The sequence below is a fragment of the Rattus norvegicus genome, chromosome 3 (genome assembly GCF_021556685.1).
Source record: "Rattus norvegicus strain SHRSP/BbbUtx chromosome 3, alternate assembly SHRSP_T2T, whole genome shotgun sequence".
In the NCBI taxonomy this organism is placed as follows: Eukaryota; Metazoa; Chordata; class Mammalia; order Rodentia; family Muridae; genus Rattus; species Rattus norvegicus.
In genome coordinates, this window is record NC_141536.1 from 6,970,548 (window position 1) to 6,990,324 (window position 19,777).

A 19,777-nucleotide genomic window follows, 5' to 3' on the forward strand; every position below is an offset into this window, starting at 1 on the left:
GAAACTGTTTTGCTAGGGCGGGAGAGTTAATACTTGTGCAGGTGAGGCAGGGACAAGCTCTGGGTCACCTGAACTCCGAAGCCACACAGGGATCAAGGTCCCCTCCTGTTCTCGAGCTGCCTCCATGAGGGGTTCTTTTTTCTCGCGGCTTCCGCCGCAACTCTCTCTGCTGCTGCTGCTGCTGCTGCTGTTGTCGTGGAGACGAGTCTGGACCCAGGAGCACATTGGAACTGACCCTTCCAAATCCCCGGTGGCCCCCGTATGCCCCGAGGCATGTTCATGTTCACCAGGAGGCAAGGCCAATTGCTCCGCGCTGGCGCTGCCCGCGGTACCGGCGGGCCTGAGCTGGCAAGTACGCTCACTGCTGCTGGATCGCAATCGAGTGAGCACACTACCTCCAGGTGCCTTCGCCGATGCAGGCGCACTGCTATACCTAGTCCTGCGGGAGAACCGGCTTCGGTCGGTGCACGCGCGAGCTTTCTGGGGTCTGGGAGTGTTGCAACGGCTGGACCTGAGCTCCAACCAGCTGGAAACTCTGTCTCCTGGCACCTTCACGCCGCTGCGAGCGCTGAGTTTCCTCTCCCTAGCGGGTAACCGGCTGGCACTCCTGGAGCCCTCGATCCTGGGCCCGCTCCCTTTACTGCGGGTGCTCAGCCTGCAGGACAATTCACTATCGGCACTCGAGGCGGGTTTGCTGAATAGCTTGCCTGCCCTCGACGTGTTGCGCTTGCATGGCAACCCCTGGGCGTGCAGCTGCGCGCTGCGCCCGCTTTGCACCTGGCTGCGTAAGCACCCGCGTCCCACTTCAGGTGAGCCATCTGGGGCACAGGGCGGATGATGTTTGTTGCCACTGCTGCCATCTGACGCCGCTCCTGTGTCCCGCAGAAACTGAGACCCTGCTCTGTGTGTCTCCAAAACTTCAAACGCTCAACCTACTGACAGACTTTCCGGACAACGCCTTCAAACAGTGCACGCAGTCACTCGCTGCGCGAGACCTGGCGGTGGTCTATGCTCTCGGGCCGGCCTCTTTCCTTGCCAGTTTAGCCATCTGCCTGGCATTGGGCTCGGTACTCACTGCTTGTGGTGCACGGCGCCGCCGCCGCCGCACCACAGTGCGCCACTTAATAAGGAGACAGCCAGACCCCGAGGGCCCAGCCTCCCTGGAGGATGTTGGGAGCCCTACAACAACAGCTATCCAAGCCTAAGGGTTCCGCTGTTGTTTCTAGCGCTCCTGTAGCATCCCGCACTTTGAAAACTGTCCCCAAATCCCCGATCCTCCCTTCACATTCCCTGTAGGCGTCAACAATAGACAAAACCCGGAAATTTTCTGACATTCCTTTAGGCATCACCACTGAATACCGGGATTAGGGGTGGCTGTGCGCGCCCGGTGTCCCTGGGGCAGACACTGGGACACTGGGAGAGCTGGTCATGTACAAGGTAGTGGGGTGAGTGACACCGGACTGGGAGGCAGATGGCGCTCCCTGGTGCCCAAGGTGCGGGACTCATCACGAGCCAGCGTCTGAGGAAGCCTATTGTGGCTGCGGGCAGAAGAGAAGGCTCAGCCCTCTTGGAGTCTGGAGCCCTAGATGTCTGGGAGCCAGAAAGCACCCCTGAAGCACTGCCACTAGGGCAGTGAAGGCTAGCCCTGGGAAAGGTCAGAGACAACCCAGTGAATGGGGTGGGGAAATGTCGTGGGAGGGTGGTGCAGCAGGAGAGAGGTGGAAATCAAGTTGCAGAGAGCAGGCGCTGGAGGAAGGGTCGGGGGTGACCTAGCAAGCTGGGGCCATAGGCCCCCACTGTAGCTTGGGGTAGTGGCTGGAGGAAGGATGGGGCTGCCATTTCTGCTCCAGACTCCTCCGACCGGGGCCACTTAGGCCCCTCACCCCACTGCTCAGAGACCTCAGGGCCCTGCCTCTGCCGGAGCGCCCTGTGGCCCTGCCCAGCCGGCTCAGCTCTGGCCCATCCTCAGCCGCTCTGGTCCGCACCTTGGTCCTGCAGGGGCTGCCCGCCAGGCAGCAGAGCAGGCGGACGGGAGGCCCAGGGTGGGCAGTCTCTGGGGCGGGTGGGCTTCCCTCAGGCCTTCCCGAGCAGCAGGACTCATCAGTGTCCTTGGCCGGGCTAACTGGGCAGGTGGGCGCCTCCGGGGGGCCTCACACCACGGTGCTGACCGAGGGATCTGAGAGGTTGAGCGGGCCCGTGATATCAGTGGGATGGTACTGCTGTAAAATAGAAATACACAGACAAGGCGGCCCGTTAGCTCCGACGTCGGGGGCACGCGCGGGGCCGGGACAGGGTGGACCGGCCAGCCGGCCGACCGGTGGGCAGGCGGGCACGGCCTGGGGGAGGCTGGGAGTGCTCCTCCCCCGACCCCGTCGTGCTCCGGGGCTCTGCGTGGGCCAGGCCGCTGTCCCGTGCGTCTGTCTGCGGGGGAGGGGCAGAGGAGGGCGGGCGGGGCGTCTCAGCTCTCCCTATGACGGGAACACAGCTGCAGCTGGCCCTCCTCCCTCTCAATAGCGCGTCGCGGCAGCACTGTGTCTTTTTGGTTTTGCAAAGCGCCGCGTCCACCCCCGGTGCTCTATAAATAAGAACCAACAATCAATACCTGCTGGCCCCGCCGGCCACCAGGGATCCCAGCCCTGAGCGCCCAGTGCTGCCCTGGCCCGGACCGGCCACAGGACAGGGGCAGAGGATCTCAGCAGCTGGACCGACCCCACCCCACCCAAAGGAGCCCCCACCCCGTCCTCCCTCTGAACAGCACCCAGGCCCAGAGACAGGGTGGGAGCTGGGCTGTCCTCCCCCACCCAGGCCCCCAGAGGTCAACCCTGCAGGGTGGGGCCAGCTCCAGATGGCCCGGAAGAACGGGTCCCTGGTGCCCAGGGAGGCTCAGGTAAAGATTGAACTGAGAGCAAGTCCCCAGAAAGGAACCATGTAGATCTCTGAGTTGTACCTGGCCAGCTCCAGATGGGGCCTCAAGACTTAGCGACACCCACTGAAAATGGCCTGCCACCCACTTGCCCCACTTTGGCCACCTGGCCCCCCCAAGTACAGATCATCTTCTCTGTCAGATTTCCCCTTCCCATACAAATTCCAGCCCACAGCTCCCTTGGCCCTGCTCTCCCTCCCTTGTGCCTCCTTATGGGGATTCTGGCTCAGACCTTGTAGCATAGACCTTGTCCACTTTCCCTGGTCTGGGTGACCCTACAGATAGTGTCAGCACCAGCTCCTGGAGCCTCAAGTTGGTGCAAACCATAGATCCTTACTCCTCATCCACTCTTTCTGACTTAAGGTCCTTGTGGGTCTCTAGTACTTTTAACCTGGCATTTTGCTTCATGCCAAATCCTGTCTGTATGTCTTTCTTCCTGGGCATAGGAGTCTAACTACAAAATCAGATTTCTTGTGGGACACCAGCCCCTTGTGGGTGACACTCCCCACTGGTAAGAGGGCTTCCTGTGGGCTAGAGGATAACTCAGTAAGACCAGCGTGACTCTAGCAAAAGGGGAGTCTGTTGGAAGCTTTCTTCTGAGTGTGTATTCCTGGTGCGATGATGTACTGCCCAAGGCCGGGAACAGGGTTCTGACTCTGAAGGCAGGAGGTCTGACTCTGACAGTGGCCTGCGGCAGTGCTTGGGGGTTTGAGCTGAAGCACTGGTCTTAGCCTCCCCCTCCTGGGCCTCCTTCTGAGAACCTGTTTTGCTTAGGTATTCAGGCCCCAGTACTTTCAAGGATACCCTATCCATGTTCAGATCACCTGGGCACTCGCTGCTGCCATACCTCCATCGGGGACCTGTTCAACACGGCAACACCCCACTCCCCACCTGGCAGTCTCCCTGTGACCAAGGGTCAGTGCCAATGCTGGGCCCCAGTCGTCCACCCAGATGGACCCAGGCCCGGCCCCCAGCCCCCGGCCCACACAGAGACCACATGGAAGATGCAACACGCATGGCTCTGGTGAGACAGGTGAGACAGGTGTCTGGGGGGCGGGGCCAGTGGCCAGACAGACGGACGGAATGGGACATCACAGCTATGCCCTGCAGGGCTGTTGCAGGGCAAGAACGAAGGCATCAAGCCCCGTGTAGAGGCAAGAGAAACAGGGATGAAACAGACGTGGTGTGGCCTCCTGGCAGGGGCAACCTGGGATAGGGCTACTCTGGTTCCCAGGGTCCGGGTAGCCCAAAGAGGCAGTGAGGCTGACTGACTGACCAACAACATGACACAGCTTCCAGATGGTGTGTGGGTCATGGCATGGGGAGAGAGGTGGGCAGACTAACGTGGAGACACATGGGGAAGCTGAGGACCAGCGAGGGTTTGAGGAGAGGTCTGGAGCGTTCTAAAGGACAGCACCCTTTAATGGGTGGAGGGTGAGTGAAGGACTTGGCACAGATGGCCAGGGTTGAAGATGGGGCAGAGGTGGGATGGTAAGGGAGAGGGAGACAGACACGGGGCAAGGGAGGAGTCAGAGACGCGGGACTGGGGTGCTCTTCCCCTTACCGTGTCTTTGGAGGACCTACGTCTCTTGAAGCTGGAGGCCAGGGTGGAGGTGATAGCCCTAAATGTGGCTTTCTTTTTAGGGTCGGGCTCTGCTCTACCACTCTTTCTATCCTAAAATGAATATGTATAAGCGATTAGACAGCTAAGCGTGGCGGCCACACCTGCCCTTGCCTGCTCCTTGGGGCCGCTGCCAGGCCTGGCCGGTCACTCAGGCCCTGACTCCTGCCTGCCTCACTGTGCTCAACAGACGGACCAACAGCCAGACTTTCAAGAGTGGCCTCTTCTGCCCGGGGTTGGGCCTGTCCTTGCTTGTGCTGGGTCTGGGCTTGGGGTCCTGATGGCACTCTTCCTGGGATGTCCGCCTGCTCCCTGGCTCCTGGGTGGCCCTAGCTTGAAGGCATCCTGAGGAGGAGGAGCCCCTGAGGACAGGAAGTGCTTCCCCTCAGGCCACACCAGCCTTTCTGTTCAGAGGCTGCTGACCCCAAAGGGCGCACACCAGGAAAGGGCCAAGGACCCGAGGAAGTGTCCAGTTGGAATTGGAGTGATAGACAGAGGCAGATCCGGGGACGCTGGCCTGGAGTCAGATGGCCAGCATGGCCCTGAACAGTTGTGGCCAGGTCCCCAGGGGACCTGTAGGGCCAAAAGCAAGAATGGGTGGATGAGAGGTGTGGGGGCTCCCATAGCCCTGTCCGCCCACAGCCCTCATTTCAATGTCAATGTCAGCTCAGAACACAGCTACAGGGAGACACCCAGAGAAAGAGAAGAGACGAATCAGAGCCTAATCATTGGCCACTAGTCTTCAGGCCTCTGAGCCTCACTGCCCACCCTGTCCCTTTCCCTGGTGGACTCTGACCATCCCACATGCAGACTCATTCCTGCAAACCACAAATCCACATGGATGTGGCCTGAGGCAGATCAGCCCCATTTAGATTTGGAATCACAAAGCAAGACACAGCATGAAAAGGGGTCCCCAAATGGTGTCAGAGGTGCTTGGATGATAGAGGGCTAAGTGCATCTCACATTCACGTGCTATACACAGGAGGGCCCTTGTCTTACCCTGCCTGTTTGCCTTCCTATGGATTGGGTGCCAGTAGCTGACCTTGGAGACAGAGGGGCCAGGCAGAGGCTTGAAGCAGGGTACATGGCTTCCCTTGACCCAGCTTGGCAGTGGGTGGCCACCTGCTGGCAGCCACTGCCTGTGCTGCCCCTGTGCCTTGGGAACACTCACCACTGCCCCTGGCCATGGCTCCTAGCACCAGTCCTGCCCATGAGCCAGAGCCAGTGCCACGGCCTGTAGGGATAGAGTAGGGCCGTGGCCTGGCGGGGCCCTGGACGCCAGGCCTCGGAGGGTGGCCTGTCCTACCTGCAGGTTCTTCCTCCACACGTTCACGGCTGCAAAAGCCAGCTGCATCTGCTTCCTACGGGCATCCTTGTGTCGCTTGTAGGCGATCTCAATGAAAATGAGGAAAATCCCAGCTACGATGCCTCCAGCCACCAGCATGAAGACCCCTGTGTGAAGGGACCTTCAGCTGCCTGCCCAGAGATTAAAGCCCCTAATCCATCCCGGGGTCACAGCAGCATGAAAGGCACACCTGCCATGTTCTCAAAAGTGAGGGTTGCAGGAGCATTGCTGCGGGAGTCGCATTCCTGATACCGAACCCATGTCTTATCCAGATCTTCCATGAAGCCATTCTCATGGGACCTAGGTAAGTAAGGGGAAAGGAAAGGCAGGGCTGGAAGCAGGGGTGGGGCTGGGAATGGGCGAGGCATTCAGGGGGAGGACTGGAAGTGGGCAGGGTTCACAGCAGAGGCAACACCGTGGACCAGGACTTGCAGTCCAAGTGGGCCTTTTGGAGTCGGGGAGGCCTGTAGCCTCAACTGGACTGGTAACGGGAAGGCTCTGCCATGGGGTTGCTGCCTGGTTTGGGTGGAGTGGATCCTTGAAGGCTGTTGTACCACGTGATACAGTATCTAGTTAACAGTTGCCAGCTGGGGTGGAGTAGTTTGGTGTGCTGCTGCTGCTGGGGCATGGGGGACTCATAACCTTGTGGGAGGCTCTTGGGACAAAGTGGAGAAGGGAGAGGAGGTTTCCAGCATGGGGCAGACTCACTTGAGTATGGACAGGGAAACGTTCTGCTTCCAGGGGCTGTCCTTGCGCATGCCGATGCCAAAGCCTGAGCGGAAGAACAGCTCACCCGTGGTCACCAGATCGCACTTCTGTGAAGCCTCAAACTCCAGCACGGCCGAGTCCCAGATAAAGGCGTGCAGCTTGCTGCCGGCAGGAGCAGAGTCAAAGGAGCCCCGAGTAGCCCGTTCACCCCACCCTGCTCACACTGCAGTAGACAGTCTTCGCTTGTGCTTCCTGGGTGATGGGCTCCCCTTTGCCTGTCCCTTTACTGTCCCCCCCCCCCAGCCAGGGCAGCCCTTGGTCTGCTTGCTTACTTGTCCCGCACAGCCTGGATGGCCTCAGCTGCGCTCTCGTAATTGTGTTTTTCCATGTGCCGGTACATGGTACTCAACTCCACCTGCCTCCGGAAGTAGATGTCCACGGAGCTCTGCTTTACAGTTGCGTAGATGAACTTGTCTGAGGGGTTTCTGAGCTGCAGGGACAGAGACCTCAGCTCATGGCTGCTCCCCAAGCCTCACAAGAAACAGGCACTCCCTCTCGCCCCTCCCTTCCCCCAACCCCCAGCCCAGGGGCCTCACCCTGGGGTCATTGATGCCCGTGATGCGCTCCTCAGGCCGATCCAGCACCAGGAAAGCTGCCAAGTTGGCAGTGTAGGAAGCCACTATGATCATGGCGAAACCAGCCCACACCATGCCTAGGATACGTGCAGAGAAACTCCGGGGGGCACCTGTGGCCAGAGACTTGGGTCAGCTCCTAGAAAGCAGGGAATACAGCCACCACACAGGCCCTGGGCTTAGCCTCACCTTCCCCAATGCCGGAGTTGAGCAGGACGCCCCAGGAAAACCACATGGCAGAGGACAGGGTCAGTGCATCTTCCTCCTCCTCCTCACTGTTCACCTTGAATCGGCCAAAGGGACTGCGGAGTGCAAAGAGAAGGCGGGAGAGAGGACAGGAGAGGCAGCTCTGCCCGGCCCTACCCAGTTCTGCCCTCCCTACACATGGAGGGGTCTGGCTGTCTGCATGGTGCTCACCTGAAGCGGTCCAGCAGGTACAGCATCACAGCCACCACATGAACTGACAGTCCTACTAGCAACCACAGTGTGCTCTGAAAAGGCTGCATAAATGAGTCCAGTGTGCTCCTGGGAATCTCCTACAAGTGACCAAGGGTCAGTGTCACCAGGGCCATCCACCGCCCCATCCCATCCCCACCTGGTCCCTGCCTACCTTCTTGACCAAAATGGTCAGGCCCTGGTACTTGAAGGGCTTGGAGAACTCTATGTACTGCGCACGCTCATTGTTGATGGTCAGTGGTGCCACAATCATGTCCGCTTGGCCACTGAGTAGCTCGCCCATCATTCCGTTCCACTCCTTTTTGTTGCTGTTGTTTACCTGCAAAGAGACGGAACCGGTGGGGCTGCAGATGGCATGGCCACGCCCCTTGGAGACAAGAACTATATTATAGCAGACCTAGGACACGGCGAGCTTGTCTCCTGCTCCACACCTGGCTCACCTCTAAAGCCCAGCTCCACCCAACAGACCCCTGCTAAAAAACGCTCCATCTAATCCACCTCACTCACAGGACCTTCCCAGCAATCCCTTCACTCCAGGCCCTACCCCTGCTGTCCACTCCATACCCGCTCCTGTGTGCCAAACTTGCCATCTGCCACCAGGTGCACCTCATAGGTAAAATTCATGGTCCGCGCCAGCTTGATGAGCAGGTCTATGCAGAAGCCATAGCAGCACTGGGGCACTGTGTGGCGTGCTGTGGGTGGGCAGTTAGGGATGTTAACCGTGGGTGCCTGACTTGGAACCCTTTGCCCTGCCACACTCTGCCCAGCACTCACGGCTGCCTGGGGACGTGTCATTAGGCCCCGTACAGATCACCTTCTTCACTGGGTCACCATTGACTGTGAACTCCTCTTTGCATGTCCCATCACTCATTGTGGGCTTGACGTACACGAAGGGCTCTTGGTGGATTGTCACTATCTGCACGGAAAGATAAGAACTAGCCTGGACCGCCTGGCCCTGGTTGTCTCTGGGTGCCGGCTTCTCAGTACATGGCAACCCCTTTTCTTCATGCTTTTCCAGGGCTGTGTCAAATCCCAAGCCTAAAGCCTCCCCTGATTGTCAGCCAGTCCACATCCTTCTGACATGGTTGGCATTGCCTGCCTGCTGCCCTTGGGAACAGATCCGGGTCTTAGGGACTGGGGGTGGGGTGCTGAAGCAGGGCACAGACATCCCCAGACATCTGCCCTGACTCCTCAAAAATGCCTCCTGCAAATCTGTGTCCTCCCCCATGGCCCCTTCCCCTCAGACTGCAATCTACATTACTCCATCATAGCACTGCTGGGCAGTGAGTGTGAACCAGGTACTCTCTCTGACCAAGCAGGGAGCAGAAAGACTGTGTCCTTTCCAAAGACACCCTGGCCTCCCCTGGTATGTCACCTTCAGTCTTTGATCCTTGTCTTTTAAAAAACTACCCTTAAGTCATGATTATATGTATGTATGTATGTGTTTCCGTGTATTCATGTATGTGAGAAAATGCACATGGAGGCCAGAGGTTAATGTCCCATGTCTTCTTCCACCACTCTTTTTTTTTTTTTTTCTTTTTTCTTTTTTTCGGAGCTGGGGACCGAACCCAGGGCCTTGCGCTTCCTAGGCAAGCGCTCTACCACTGAGCTAAATCCCCAGCCCCTTTTTCCACCACTCTTATTATTTACGTATTTATCTTTATTTTATGTGTGTGAGTGTGTGTTTGTGTGTGAGTGTGTGTTTGTGAGTTTGAGTATGTGTGTGAGTGTGTGTGTATGTGTGTGTGAATGTGTGTGTGTGCCTGAGTGTATGTGTGTGTATCACATACATGCAGGAGCCCACAGAAATCAGGAGGCATGAAACTCCCTAGAACTGAAGCCACAGATGGTTGTGAACATCATGTGGGTGCTGGGAATTGAGCCCAGGTCCTTTGGAAGAGCAAAAAGTACTCTTAACCTCTGAGAGGATATTGTGCTAGCCCCTATTTTATCTTAAAGATTTATTTGTTACTATTTTCAGTGTATAGTGTTTTGCCAGCATGGGCGTCTGTACTCCAGGTGCATACAGTGCCCACAGAGGCCAGAAAGAACATTAGATACCCTGGATCTACAGATACAGATGACTGTGAGCTGCTGGGTAGGTACTGGGACTTTAACCCAGGTTTTATGGGAGAACAGCCAGTGCTCTAAACCACTGAACAATGTTTCCAGTCCCACTGTTTTTTGTTTTTTTGTTGTTGTTGTTGTTTTTTGTTTTTTGTTTTTTCTTTTTTCTTTTTTTCAGAGCTGGGGACTGAACCCAGGGCCTTGCGCTTGCTAGGAAGCGCTCTACCACTGAGCTAAATCCCCAGCCCCTTGTTTTTTTAATTCTTATTGTTATTATTATTGACAAGTCTTCTTCTAAGCTTGGAGCACAGTAATTGGCTAGGTTGGTTAGTCAGTGAGCTTTGGTGACCAACCTGTCTCTGGCCACTCCTCCCACCAAGGACAGGGTTATGCCGAGTACAGTGTGCAGCCATGTCCAGATTTTGACGTGTGTGTTGGGATCCAAACTCATGTGATTCACTGGGCTATTTACCAGTCCCCATATTTTTTTTCGGAGCTGGGGACCAAACCCAGGGCCTTGCACTTGCATACGTTTGTTTTTTTTTTTTTTTTTTTTTTTTTTGAGTCAGCATCTTGTAGCTCTGGCTATATAACTTTGGCTGATGTGGAACTTGCTGTGTAGAATATGCTGGCCTTGAACTCACAGAAATCCACCCAACTCTGCCTCCTGAATACATGGATTAAAGGTGTGTCCTACCATCTCAGAATTGTTTGTTTTGGGTTTTTTTTTTTTTAGAGAATTATTTATTTTATGTATGTGAGTACACTGTCCCTGTCTTCAGACACACCAGCAGAGGACATTGGATCCCATTACAGATGGTTGTGAGCCACCATGTAGTTGCTGGGACTTGAACTCAGGACCTTCGGAAGAGCAGCCAGTGCTCTTAACCACTGAGCCATCTCTCCTGCCCCTGTTTGTTGTTTTTTGTTTTTTCAAGACAAGGTTTCTCTGTGTAGCCCTGACTGTCCTGAAACTTGCTCTGTAGACCAGGCTGGCCTTGAACTCACAGAGATTTGTCTGCCTCTGCCTCCTGAGTACCAGAATTAAATGGGTGTGTCACCACTGCCGGGCATGCTTTTCTTTTCTTTCAATTCTTTTTTAAGACAGGGCCTCATAGACAAAAAGGAAAGTACAGTTGGGATGTAATACATGATTAATTAATTTTTAAAAATAGAAAAAAATCTCTCCATAAGATTAGGCTGTAGGCCAGCCTGTAAAGCATTTTCTTAATCAGCCATTGAATGAGAGAGAGCCCAGTCCATAATGGGTAGAGCCACCCTGGGCTGGTGGTCCTGGGTTCTACAATAAAGCAGGCAAAGCAAGCCACAAGGAGCAAGCCAGTAAGCAGCACCCCTCCCTCCAGGGCCTCTGCATCAGCTCCTATTTCCAGGTTCCTGCCCAGTTTAAGTTCCTGTCATGACTTGCTTCAATAATGGAACACAATATGGAGGTCTAAGCCAAATGAACTCTTTTTCTCCACATTCCCCCACAAAAAAGAAAGCCTCACAGGGTCAAGGCTGGCCACAACTTGCTAGGTAACTGAAGAAGACCTTGAATGTCTGATTCTTTTTTGTCTACCTCCAAAGTGTTGGGTTTAAAGGCATGCTCCAACATGCCTAGTTAATGTTTCTCTTTCAAGGGCACCTCTGCAGCCTAGACTTCAGCCTTGACATTCTCACTCCCTGTTCTTTAGGGTCCACAGTCTTATAGTTCGGGGACAGGTAGACATCTGGGTGATGTCAGAGTGGAATGCAGTCAGTTGCCAAGGGTCTGCATCAGATGCAAAGAACAGAGGGGAGCCCAGGCAGGAGTGGACAGCAAGGCAAGGTGTGGTGACAGGCCGTGGAGGAGGAACCTGTCACTGGGAGTCTTGAGAAGGAAAAGTCAAGGGAAGGAGGCATGACCATATTCATATATTCTATTACATAAGTATATTTGCTAGTGCTGTCGAAAAATTAGTGAGGGGGTTAGACTGTTATGAGCACCTGAAGATCTTACAGAAGACCCAGTTTCTGTTCGCACCACCTGCATGGTGGCTTACAACCATCCAGTTACAGGCAATCCACTATCCTGAAGTCTGGGCACCAGGAAAGCACATGGCACCCACATATAGGAGCAGGTAAAACATTCTTACATGTGAATAAAACTGAACCGACCAGTGAGGCGGGACATCCTGACAGCCACTGGCACCTGGATGGGTCCTTCTGGTTATTGGTACTTGGCTACGGCCTTCAGCCCCCCTTGCCCCTTGGTTTATCAAGACAGGGTCTCTTGGTGTAGCCCAGGCTGTCCTGCAATTAGCTGTGTAGACCAAGCTGGCCCTGAACTCACAGAGATCTGTCTCTGCCTCTGGGATTAAAGGACGTGCCACACCACCCAGCACTCTCAGACTTCTCAACATCAGGTGCCTGAACTGCAAACAGATACCACATGGGCTTCACCAGGTGACACTCGCTCTCCTATAAGAGATGCAGGCAGGTACTCACCGCAGAGTGAGACAGTGGCCCCGCTGCAGGGGTGAGCTCAGAGTTAGCAGAGTTGAGATATTTGATGAAAACACTAAGAGAAGGTTGGCTAGGCACATGGCAGTGCAGAGCCCGCCTTCAGTGATCTACAGTATCAGAGCCGGGAGTGCTGTGGCTCACGGTGAAGAGGAACTCAGAGAATAGCCCTTAGGCAGAGGGAGGGGGCCATGGATGAACCCAAGGAAAGTGCAAATCAGGCTGAGGAGAGGCTATAGAGGAGGAAGCCAGCTCAAGAAGGGGTTCCCTGGATACCCAAGGAGAAACGGGACACTTAGACAGTAAGTTCTAAGCTAAGCTCTGCACTGGGGCCCAGAGCACACACTCACTGTCCCTCTGCCTCCCTGCTCTCCTTGGACTGACTAGAGCTGGTCCAGGATGGAGTCCTGCAAAGACCCTGTGGGGCAGAAACTGCTGCTCCTCTTTTCCCCACCTCCACTCCTGCTTCCTCTGCCATGGCTGCCAGAGCCAGGTGTTGGCACGACCGCACCTCCTCTATCTGTGCTCTAGGACTTCATCCCCTCTCCTCCTGGCCTAAGGAATAGATGGGGATGTTGGGGTACATCAGCGGGGTCCCCCACCTTTAGTCTGGTGGACATCTGGTATCCTCGAGGTTTCTCTGTCTCTCCTCCTGGCCAGATGATCTTCCTGTCATTTGGGATGACCTGGGGGTGGGAGTATGAGATGGAGGGTGGCCACGCAGGGGTCTTGGCCCCAGGACCCTAAGGCCCCAGCCCCCACCCCCTCATGACCCCCACCTACATGGGTACCATTGTAGATGCCCACTTGCACCAGCTTGCGGTTCTGCAGGTTCATGATACTATAGTTGGCAAACTTCCGGTCCCCATCCTCATTGAATTCCACACGGCCAGTCACTCCGTCCGCATACTTAGAAGACATCAGCACCCTGGGAAGAGAGGCTAGCTTAGACCTGACAAGAACACCCATCCTTACTGGCTTCTGAGTGGCCCAAGCTCCCATCCCTTCTGCCCCAGTCTCGAGAAAGGAAAAGATTAGCAGATGGTAGGTAGCTCCTCACTGAGTGGAGGACATGGTGTGTGCCTGCCAGCACCAGATGGACAGCTACTGCATCTGAAGCCATGTCAAAGTCTTCTCTGGATTGGGACATGTGATTGTCACAGCTGCCATCCCAGTTTTACAGGGAAGGCAGAAGCTCAGAGAACTTCAGGCCCATTTGCCATCAAATAGGGGACGTACACGGAGCCTGTACCTAGCTGTAGCCCCTGGGTGGCTTGCCTGGCTGTATGTTTGCTCAGTGGAGCATTTCAGAGAGCCTGTGTGCATGCAACTGAAGTATAGGGTCACTCCTCTGAGTGAGCTTGTAGCATTCAGATGTCATGTTCCTCCGAGTTCCTGTGCATTCACTGGCATGTGTATGCAGCCTGTAACCGCACTGATACATAGGAAACCATTGACAGTGGCTCTGGGGTCCTGCAGCCATTATTCCCTCGGTCAGCCTTAATCTCTACTGTCCATGGATGCCTACTCTGAATTTCTGAGTTCCTAGAACATCCCACGGGAAAGACAGAAGATGTGGGTTGGAGAGATGGCTCAGTGCACTGATTGCTCTTCCAGAGGTCCTGAGTTCAAATCCCAGCAACCACATGGTGGCTTACAATCATCTGTAATGAGATCTGATGCCCTCTTTTTAAACTGTTTTTTTTTTTAAGATTTATTCATTTATTATATATAAGTACACTGTAGCTGTCTTCAGACACACCAGAAGAGGGCATCGGATCTCTTTACAGATGGTTGTGAGCCACCATGTGGTTGCTGGGAATTGAACTCAGGACCTCTGGGAGAGCAGTCAGTGCTCTTAACCGCTGAGCCATCTCTCCAGCCCCCCCTGATGCCCTCTTCTGGTGTGTCTGAAGACAGCGACAGTGTACTAATAAAGACAGAAGATGTGGTACTGGGAATATGGATCTGCGATGGAGGTGACTAACCATATAACATGTCCTAGATAGGGAACGGCTGGACCACCCCTGAAAGAGTGAAACACCCCCTACCCATCCCCACCCCTGTTTAAGAACAGCCTATTCCCCCACCTACTGAGAGCAACCCTGCCCACCTCTTGAACAATGGTCCTGTCTTCCAGATGTTGGTGTTGCCCACGCAACCCCGCGGTGGGTCAGTGATATTCTCCTTCTCTAGGAGTTCGTGAACTGCCTGTGCCACCACGCCCACGGCGTCACTGATGTGGGCTGACTCATTCTTGCCATTGATGAGCTGAAGTCCGATGATGCCTGTAGGGGACCCTGCAGCTTAGAGACTGGACAGGCCTACAGTCCCAGGCAACCCCACAGCCCAGCACTCACCATCAGGAGCGTAGCGCAGGGCGTTCCCAGAGATCTCGCGTTCCCCGACCAGCCACACGTACCCAGAGCCCGTCATGTTCAGCATTGCGGCTGCGCGGTACACTGTGGCAGCGTCGTCCTCGCTGTGGGGCAGACCCGGTGACGAGCCAGGACTCCAGTCTCCCTACCCCAGCCCCAGCATTTGCTCTGGGCAGCGTCCCTATGCCCACAACCCTTCCTGCAGCCAGACCTGGCGGTCTGTATAGGAGAACAGGCGGGACCCAGGACCTTCCCAATCTTAAATCGCTGGGCTCCTGCCTTGAGGAGGCAGGAATAGGGTACGAGATGACTTCCTGAACTCTTGATGGCTCACTGTTGGGCACATGCTCTCTGTTCCAAACACTATGCTGGAACCATCTCCACAACCTTACAGGAAGACGTTTTAAGGGTCAGGCTACATAGAGGTAAGTGGCAGGGTAGGGTCTGTGGTAGGTAGTCCACTTCAGCTCCTGTGTGTGACCCAGTGAGCTCTAGGCAAGCCTTGTGTACTTCTGTTGGAGGGTGTGAAATGACTAGGTAAGGGCCCTGGGCTGAGTAGGACCTAGTGCTTTAGCTGAGCATCCTGAAGATACTATTGGGCAGAAGAGAGACTGCTCCCAGGGTAGGTATAACCCCTTGACATCCAAGACCAGGGCCACCAGGACAAGCCTCACCTTACAGGGCCATGTCCTAAGTGCTTGAAATATCCTCATAAGTAATTCCTATAGACAGTGAAACAGGGGACCTAATCACCTAAGACTAGGGCTGCCAGGTCATAGCCACGACTCTGGGGTTTTTCTGGTTTCCCATAGCCAGTGAGGATCCTGTCCTTACCCTGCACCTGTCAGACTCTTCTGTTCAAAGCCCAACCATGACTAGCACTTTGGTTCACCAGCACATGTTTGAAAAGTACAGTGAAGCCACGTGGATTACCTAATATTGGGTTATTTTCTTTGTTAAAAATGCTATCTCGGGGGTTGGGGATTTAGCTCAGTGGTAGATCGCTTGCCTAGGAAGTGCAAGGCCCTGGGTTCGGTCCCCAGCTCCGAAGGAAAAAAAATGCTATCTCGGGGTTGGGGATTTAGCTCAGTGGTAGAGCACTTGCCTAGCAAGTGCAAGGCCGTGGGTTCGGTCCCCAGCTCCGAAAAAAAGAAAAAAGAAAAAAAGAAAAAAAATGCTATCTCAAATTTATTTATGTGTATTAGTGTTGCCTCTGTGCATTTATGTGCACTAAACTAGTGCCTAGTGCCTGTGGCAGTCAGACGACAATGTCAGATCTCCTAGAATTGGAGTTATGAAGGGTTGTGAGTCACTGTAGGTGCTGAGCACTGAGCCTAGGTCCTCTGTGAGCACTGGGTCATCTCTCCAGCCTCACTGACTTCTTTTTATGCCAGTTGATTCATAACTAAGAAAGTCCCCAGTTCCCCCGAGAAGCCAGCTCCCAACTCTCTGAATGATTAATTAACCAAAATAAATGCTCTAAATGACTAACTTGGTGATGTAAGTAACACACACACAGACACACCAACCTAGGTAGTACTTCAACAAGAATATATACCAGAGTCAAATGTGGTAGCATATGACTTTAACCCCACCACATGGGACGTAGAGGCAGATTACGCTCCACAAGTTCAAGGCTGGTATACGCAACAAGTTCAAGGACATAGAGGGGCTCTGTCTCAAAACAAATAGAGAATAAGATGTGACTGAGGTGCTGTGCACTGAACATGGAGGGGATCACCCGGCACCACACATGCCCAGGAACAGATCTGTTGTCAGCTCTACCCACCGACTCTGACAGAGGACCCCATCTTCCCAGCACAACTCAGAGTTATACAATGTTGCTTGGTAGAATGGCTGTGATCAATGAAGTTGTTAGAGATAGGAGATCTGATCAATCCGTCAAACCTCAGCAGACCATTTTACAGAACTAGTGATGCCAGTGAAGACAGGGTGAGGAGAATAAAGACTGAAAAGCTTTGGAGATGAACTCTGCATATCCTATGGACAAATGAAGTCTGGAAAACAAACTCTATCATGAAGAAGGGGCTAAAGTGTGGGGAGGGCTGACGAGCTCAGCAGTGGGGACCTACTCACTTGGCATGCATAAGCATGGGGTTCCACAGGCTCTCCGATGTTTAAAAAGCAGTGTGGATGCTATAACAACATACATGTAACATGCAGTATATTCACGTGAGGTATACAAACGGTAGGAATGCGGAGCATGCCAATGTGTGCACGCTGGTATGCGAGTGCTGTGTGCTTGGTGGGTGGTGTCCAGGCACCCACATACATATTAGTATCTCTAACCACCATGACCCTCCTTCCGATGACTCTGTGAGAGAGCCATGCTTGGCAAGCCTGTCTTTGACCCTTGGGTCAGCAACATAGAGTAGGCCCTTCTTGCCCTATGTCCCAAGAAAGGGGAGGTTCCCTTCAGCTGCAGTGGCTAGCTCTGGAGATTATTAGCCAGGAAGTAGCAAGTGTCCACTCTTCTGCTGGATGTGGTGGGATCTGCCTTGTGTCTTGTTTGCCCGCATTATGAGACGGAAGTCAAGCAGATGTACTTGACTTTGCCTGCTAGTGAGTAAGGATGCTTTGAGAAACTGACTTCCTCAGGACTTGCTGGACTTCTGTGTTAATTCACTTGCCCACCATCCCGAACATTCGTTTACCCAAACCGAACAACTCTCCTTCAAGCCCTATGATGAGAAGCATAAACAATCAGAAGATAAGAGGGTATGGTGGGGATTTCCTGAGCATGGCTTTCCTTGGTCAACCAGGGCTGAGCTTGCTTTCCAAGGGTCTTCTCTGCCCTGCTCTCTTTTCTGGACACATTTCTCTCTCACTTTTTCCTTCCGTCCCTCTCTCCCTCCCTGTGATTGGGTCTCATGTGGCCAAAGTTAGCCTTGAACTTGCCAGGTAGTTGATGATCTTGAACTCTTGACCCTTCTGCCTCTGGAGGGCTGGGATTACAGGTACACACCATAATACCTGGCTCTATGGGGTGCGGAAGATTGGACCTAGGGCATTGTTAATGCAAGGTAGGTGCTCTGAGCGACTGAGCAGCCACATCATCTGGATGCATTTTTTTTTTTTGGTTCTTTTTTTCGGAGCTGGGGACCGAACCCAGGGCCTTGCGCTTCCTAGGTCTGGATGCATTTTTAATCCATTCTCTAGGAGCCCTGGACCATCCCTCACCCGAAGTATGCCATTAGAATTGGTGGTTCTCAACCTGTGGGTTAAGACCCCTCTCAGGGTCAGGTATCAGTATTCACATTACAATTTATATAACAGTAGCAAAATTATAGTTATGAGGCAGCAATGACATAGTTTTCTGGTGGAGATCAGTATGACATGAGAAACTGTAGTGAAGGGTCTCGGCGTTGGGAAGGTTGAGAAGCACTGAGTCGGATGAACAGCCAAGGCAACTGGTCCATGGCTCTGCAGGGTGTGCAGTGGTGCAATTGGCGCCTGCTTCCTGACACTCCTGCGGGGTTGGTGAAGCTGAGGCTGTTACTCAACACCACATCTGACCGCTATCACCCTCAGAGAGGGGCAGCTGGTTCCAGCCCTACCATCTGAGTGAAGATATGGTCTGCTTTTCAGGCTGCATCCTGGCTGCCCTCCCCTGCAATCTGTGAACATGGGAAGTGTACATCTGTCTGTCGACCAAATCTGCAAACAGATATGTATCCTGCTCCTGAATCTGGTCATCCCTTTCCTGCCAGCACAACAGCAGGATTCAGGGTATTTCCCCAAAGCTGGATGATGTGCTGTGGCAGACTGGACTGGTTCCACCTAGTCTTCTCTGCTGTCTCTAAGGCTGCCACACCATGCTTCCCATTTTTCCTTTCCATGTGTCCTAGGCTCTAGTCTTCCCCTTTGCCAGAATTCCTAGTTGTTTGTGAACAGGGAGATTTTACTATGTGCTCGTTCACAATATTGAAATGGGTTGGGAGGAAGGCCCTTTCCAGAACCAGCCTGTTTTTCATGAGTTCACATCAGTGGTTTTGTCTCATCTGTTCACCTGCGTGTGACTTTCGCTAGGCTCCTTCTCTGTCCTTGGCCCTCAGAATATTTATATATCTATGTCTCCAGGCCAGGGGCTTCCTAGTACTGTATCTCCAACCTCCAACTCCCCAAAGCTGAGTTAAGGCAAATGGCAGATGGTCCTATTCGACTGCTAAAGGGGGAGACCCTAGGGAGGAACGAGCAGAGGATGGAGAGTTGGCTGGGCCCCAGGAGAGAAGGAGGAAGGCAGGATGGTGTAGGGCTGTCCTTGGTGAAGATCTTATTTTTTTTTTTTTTTTGGTTCTTTTTTTCGGAGCTGGGGACCGAACCCAGGGCCTTGCGCTTCCTAGGTAAACGCTCTACTACTGAGCTAAATCCCCAACCCCGAAGATCTTATTTTTTAAAAAATAATTATTTATTTATTTTACATGTATGAGGACACTGTAGCTGTCTTCATGCACATCAGGAGAGGGTATCCATTGGATCCCATGACAGATGGTTGTGAGCCACCATGTGGTTGCTGGGAATTGAACTCGGGGGCCTCTGGAAGATCAGCTGGTGCTCCTGACTGCTGCTCACCTCTCCAGTCCAATCTTCTTATTTTTTTTAAAGACATTTATTTTCACTTCACATCATTGGTATTTTGCCTGTTTGCATGTCTGTGTGAGAGTGCCAGATGCCTTGGAAGCTACAGACAGTTGTGAGCTGCGTGTATGTGAGTGCTGGGAACTGAACCCTAGTCCTCAGCCAGTGCTCTTACCCAATGAGCCATCTCTCCAGCCCCGAGTGAAGTTTTGTTTTGTTTTTGCTTTTCGGATTGAAGCTCATTTTGCCCAATAGTGCCCCACACCTAGTCCAGAGGGTGGACTTGGGCCCCAGACAGAATCACAAGGATGAGATGAGGAAGCCAGCCTACTCACCTTGCAGAAAGGATGATGACCCGGGCCTCCAGTTCCCGGGCCTCCATCAGCAGAGCCGTCACATTCTTGGTTCCTGGGTCAAACTGCAGCACCTTCTCTGCCTGTGGTGTGAGCAGGAGCATTAGCAGGCAGTTGGGAAAGGGAACATTGTGCCTCAGTGGCAAGAGTGGGGCCAAAGCTGCTAGGAGCCCCGAGGCAGCTTCACTAGAGC

The 19,777-nt window shown here is 53.7% G+C and overlaps 2 protein-coding genes across 9 annotated transcripts in view; one reads left to right on the top strand and one right to left on the bottom strand.

The window, feature by feature from the left end:
- Lrrc26 (leucine rich repeat containing 26) lies at positions 1–1,327 on the top strand. The gene is given in 2 exon segments (NM_001014053.1): positions 1–809; positions 886–1,327. Coding segments are annotated over 2 exon segments (1,005 nt in total). The 5' UTR covers positions 1–124; the 3' UTR covers positions 1,206–1,327.
- Positions 1,320–19,777, bottom strand: part of Grin1 (glutamate ionotropic receptor NMDA type subunit 1) — a 26,928-nt gene continuing 8,470 nt past the window's right edge. For 2 of the 8 annotated variants that reach the window (NM_001287423.1, NM_001270606.1), the window contains 17 exon segments: positions 1,320–2,219; positions 4,488–4,598; positions 5,851–5,996; positions 6,080–6,189; positions 6,598–6,759; positions 6,930–7,087; positions 7,194–7,342; positions 7,419–7,531; positions 7,647–7,765; positions 7,840–8,004; positions 8,250–8,377; positions 8,460–8,601; positions 12,857–12,940; positions 13,038–13,182; positions 14,368–14,542; positions 14,615–14,736; positions 19,567–19,667. In NM_001287423.1, the coding sequence (NP_001274352.1) occupies positions 2,151–2,219; positions 4,488–4,598; positions 5,851–5,996; positions 6,080–6,189; positions 6,598–6,759; positions 6,930–7,087; positions 7,194–7,342; positions 7,419–7,531; positions 7,647–7,765; positions 7,840–8,004; positions 8,250–8,377; positions 8,460–8,601; positions 12,857–12,940; positions 13,038–13,182; positions 14,368–14,542; positions 14,615–14,736; positions 19,567–19,667 (2,199 nt within the window). In that variant the 3' untranslated portion in view covers positions 1,320–2,150. 8 annotated transcript variants of the gene reach the window in all.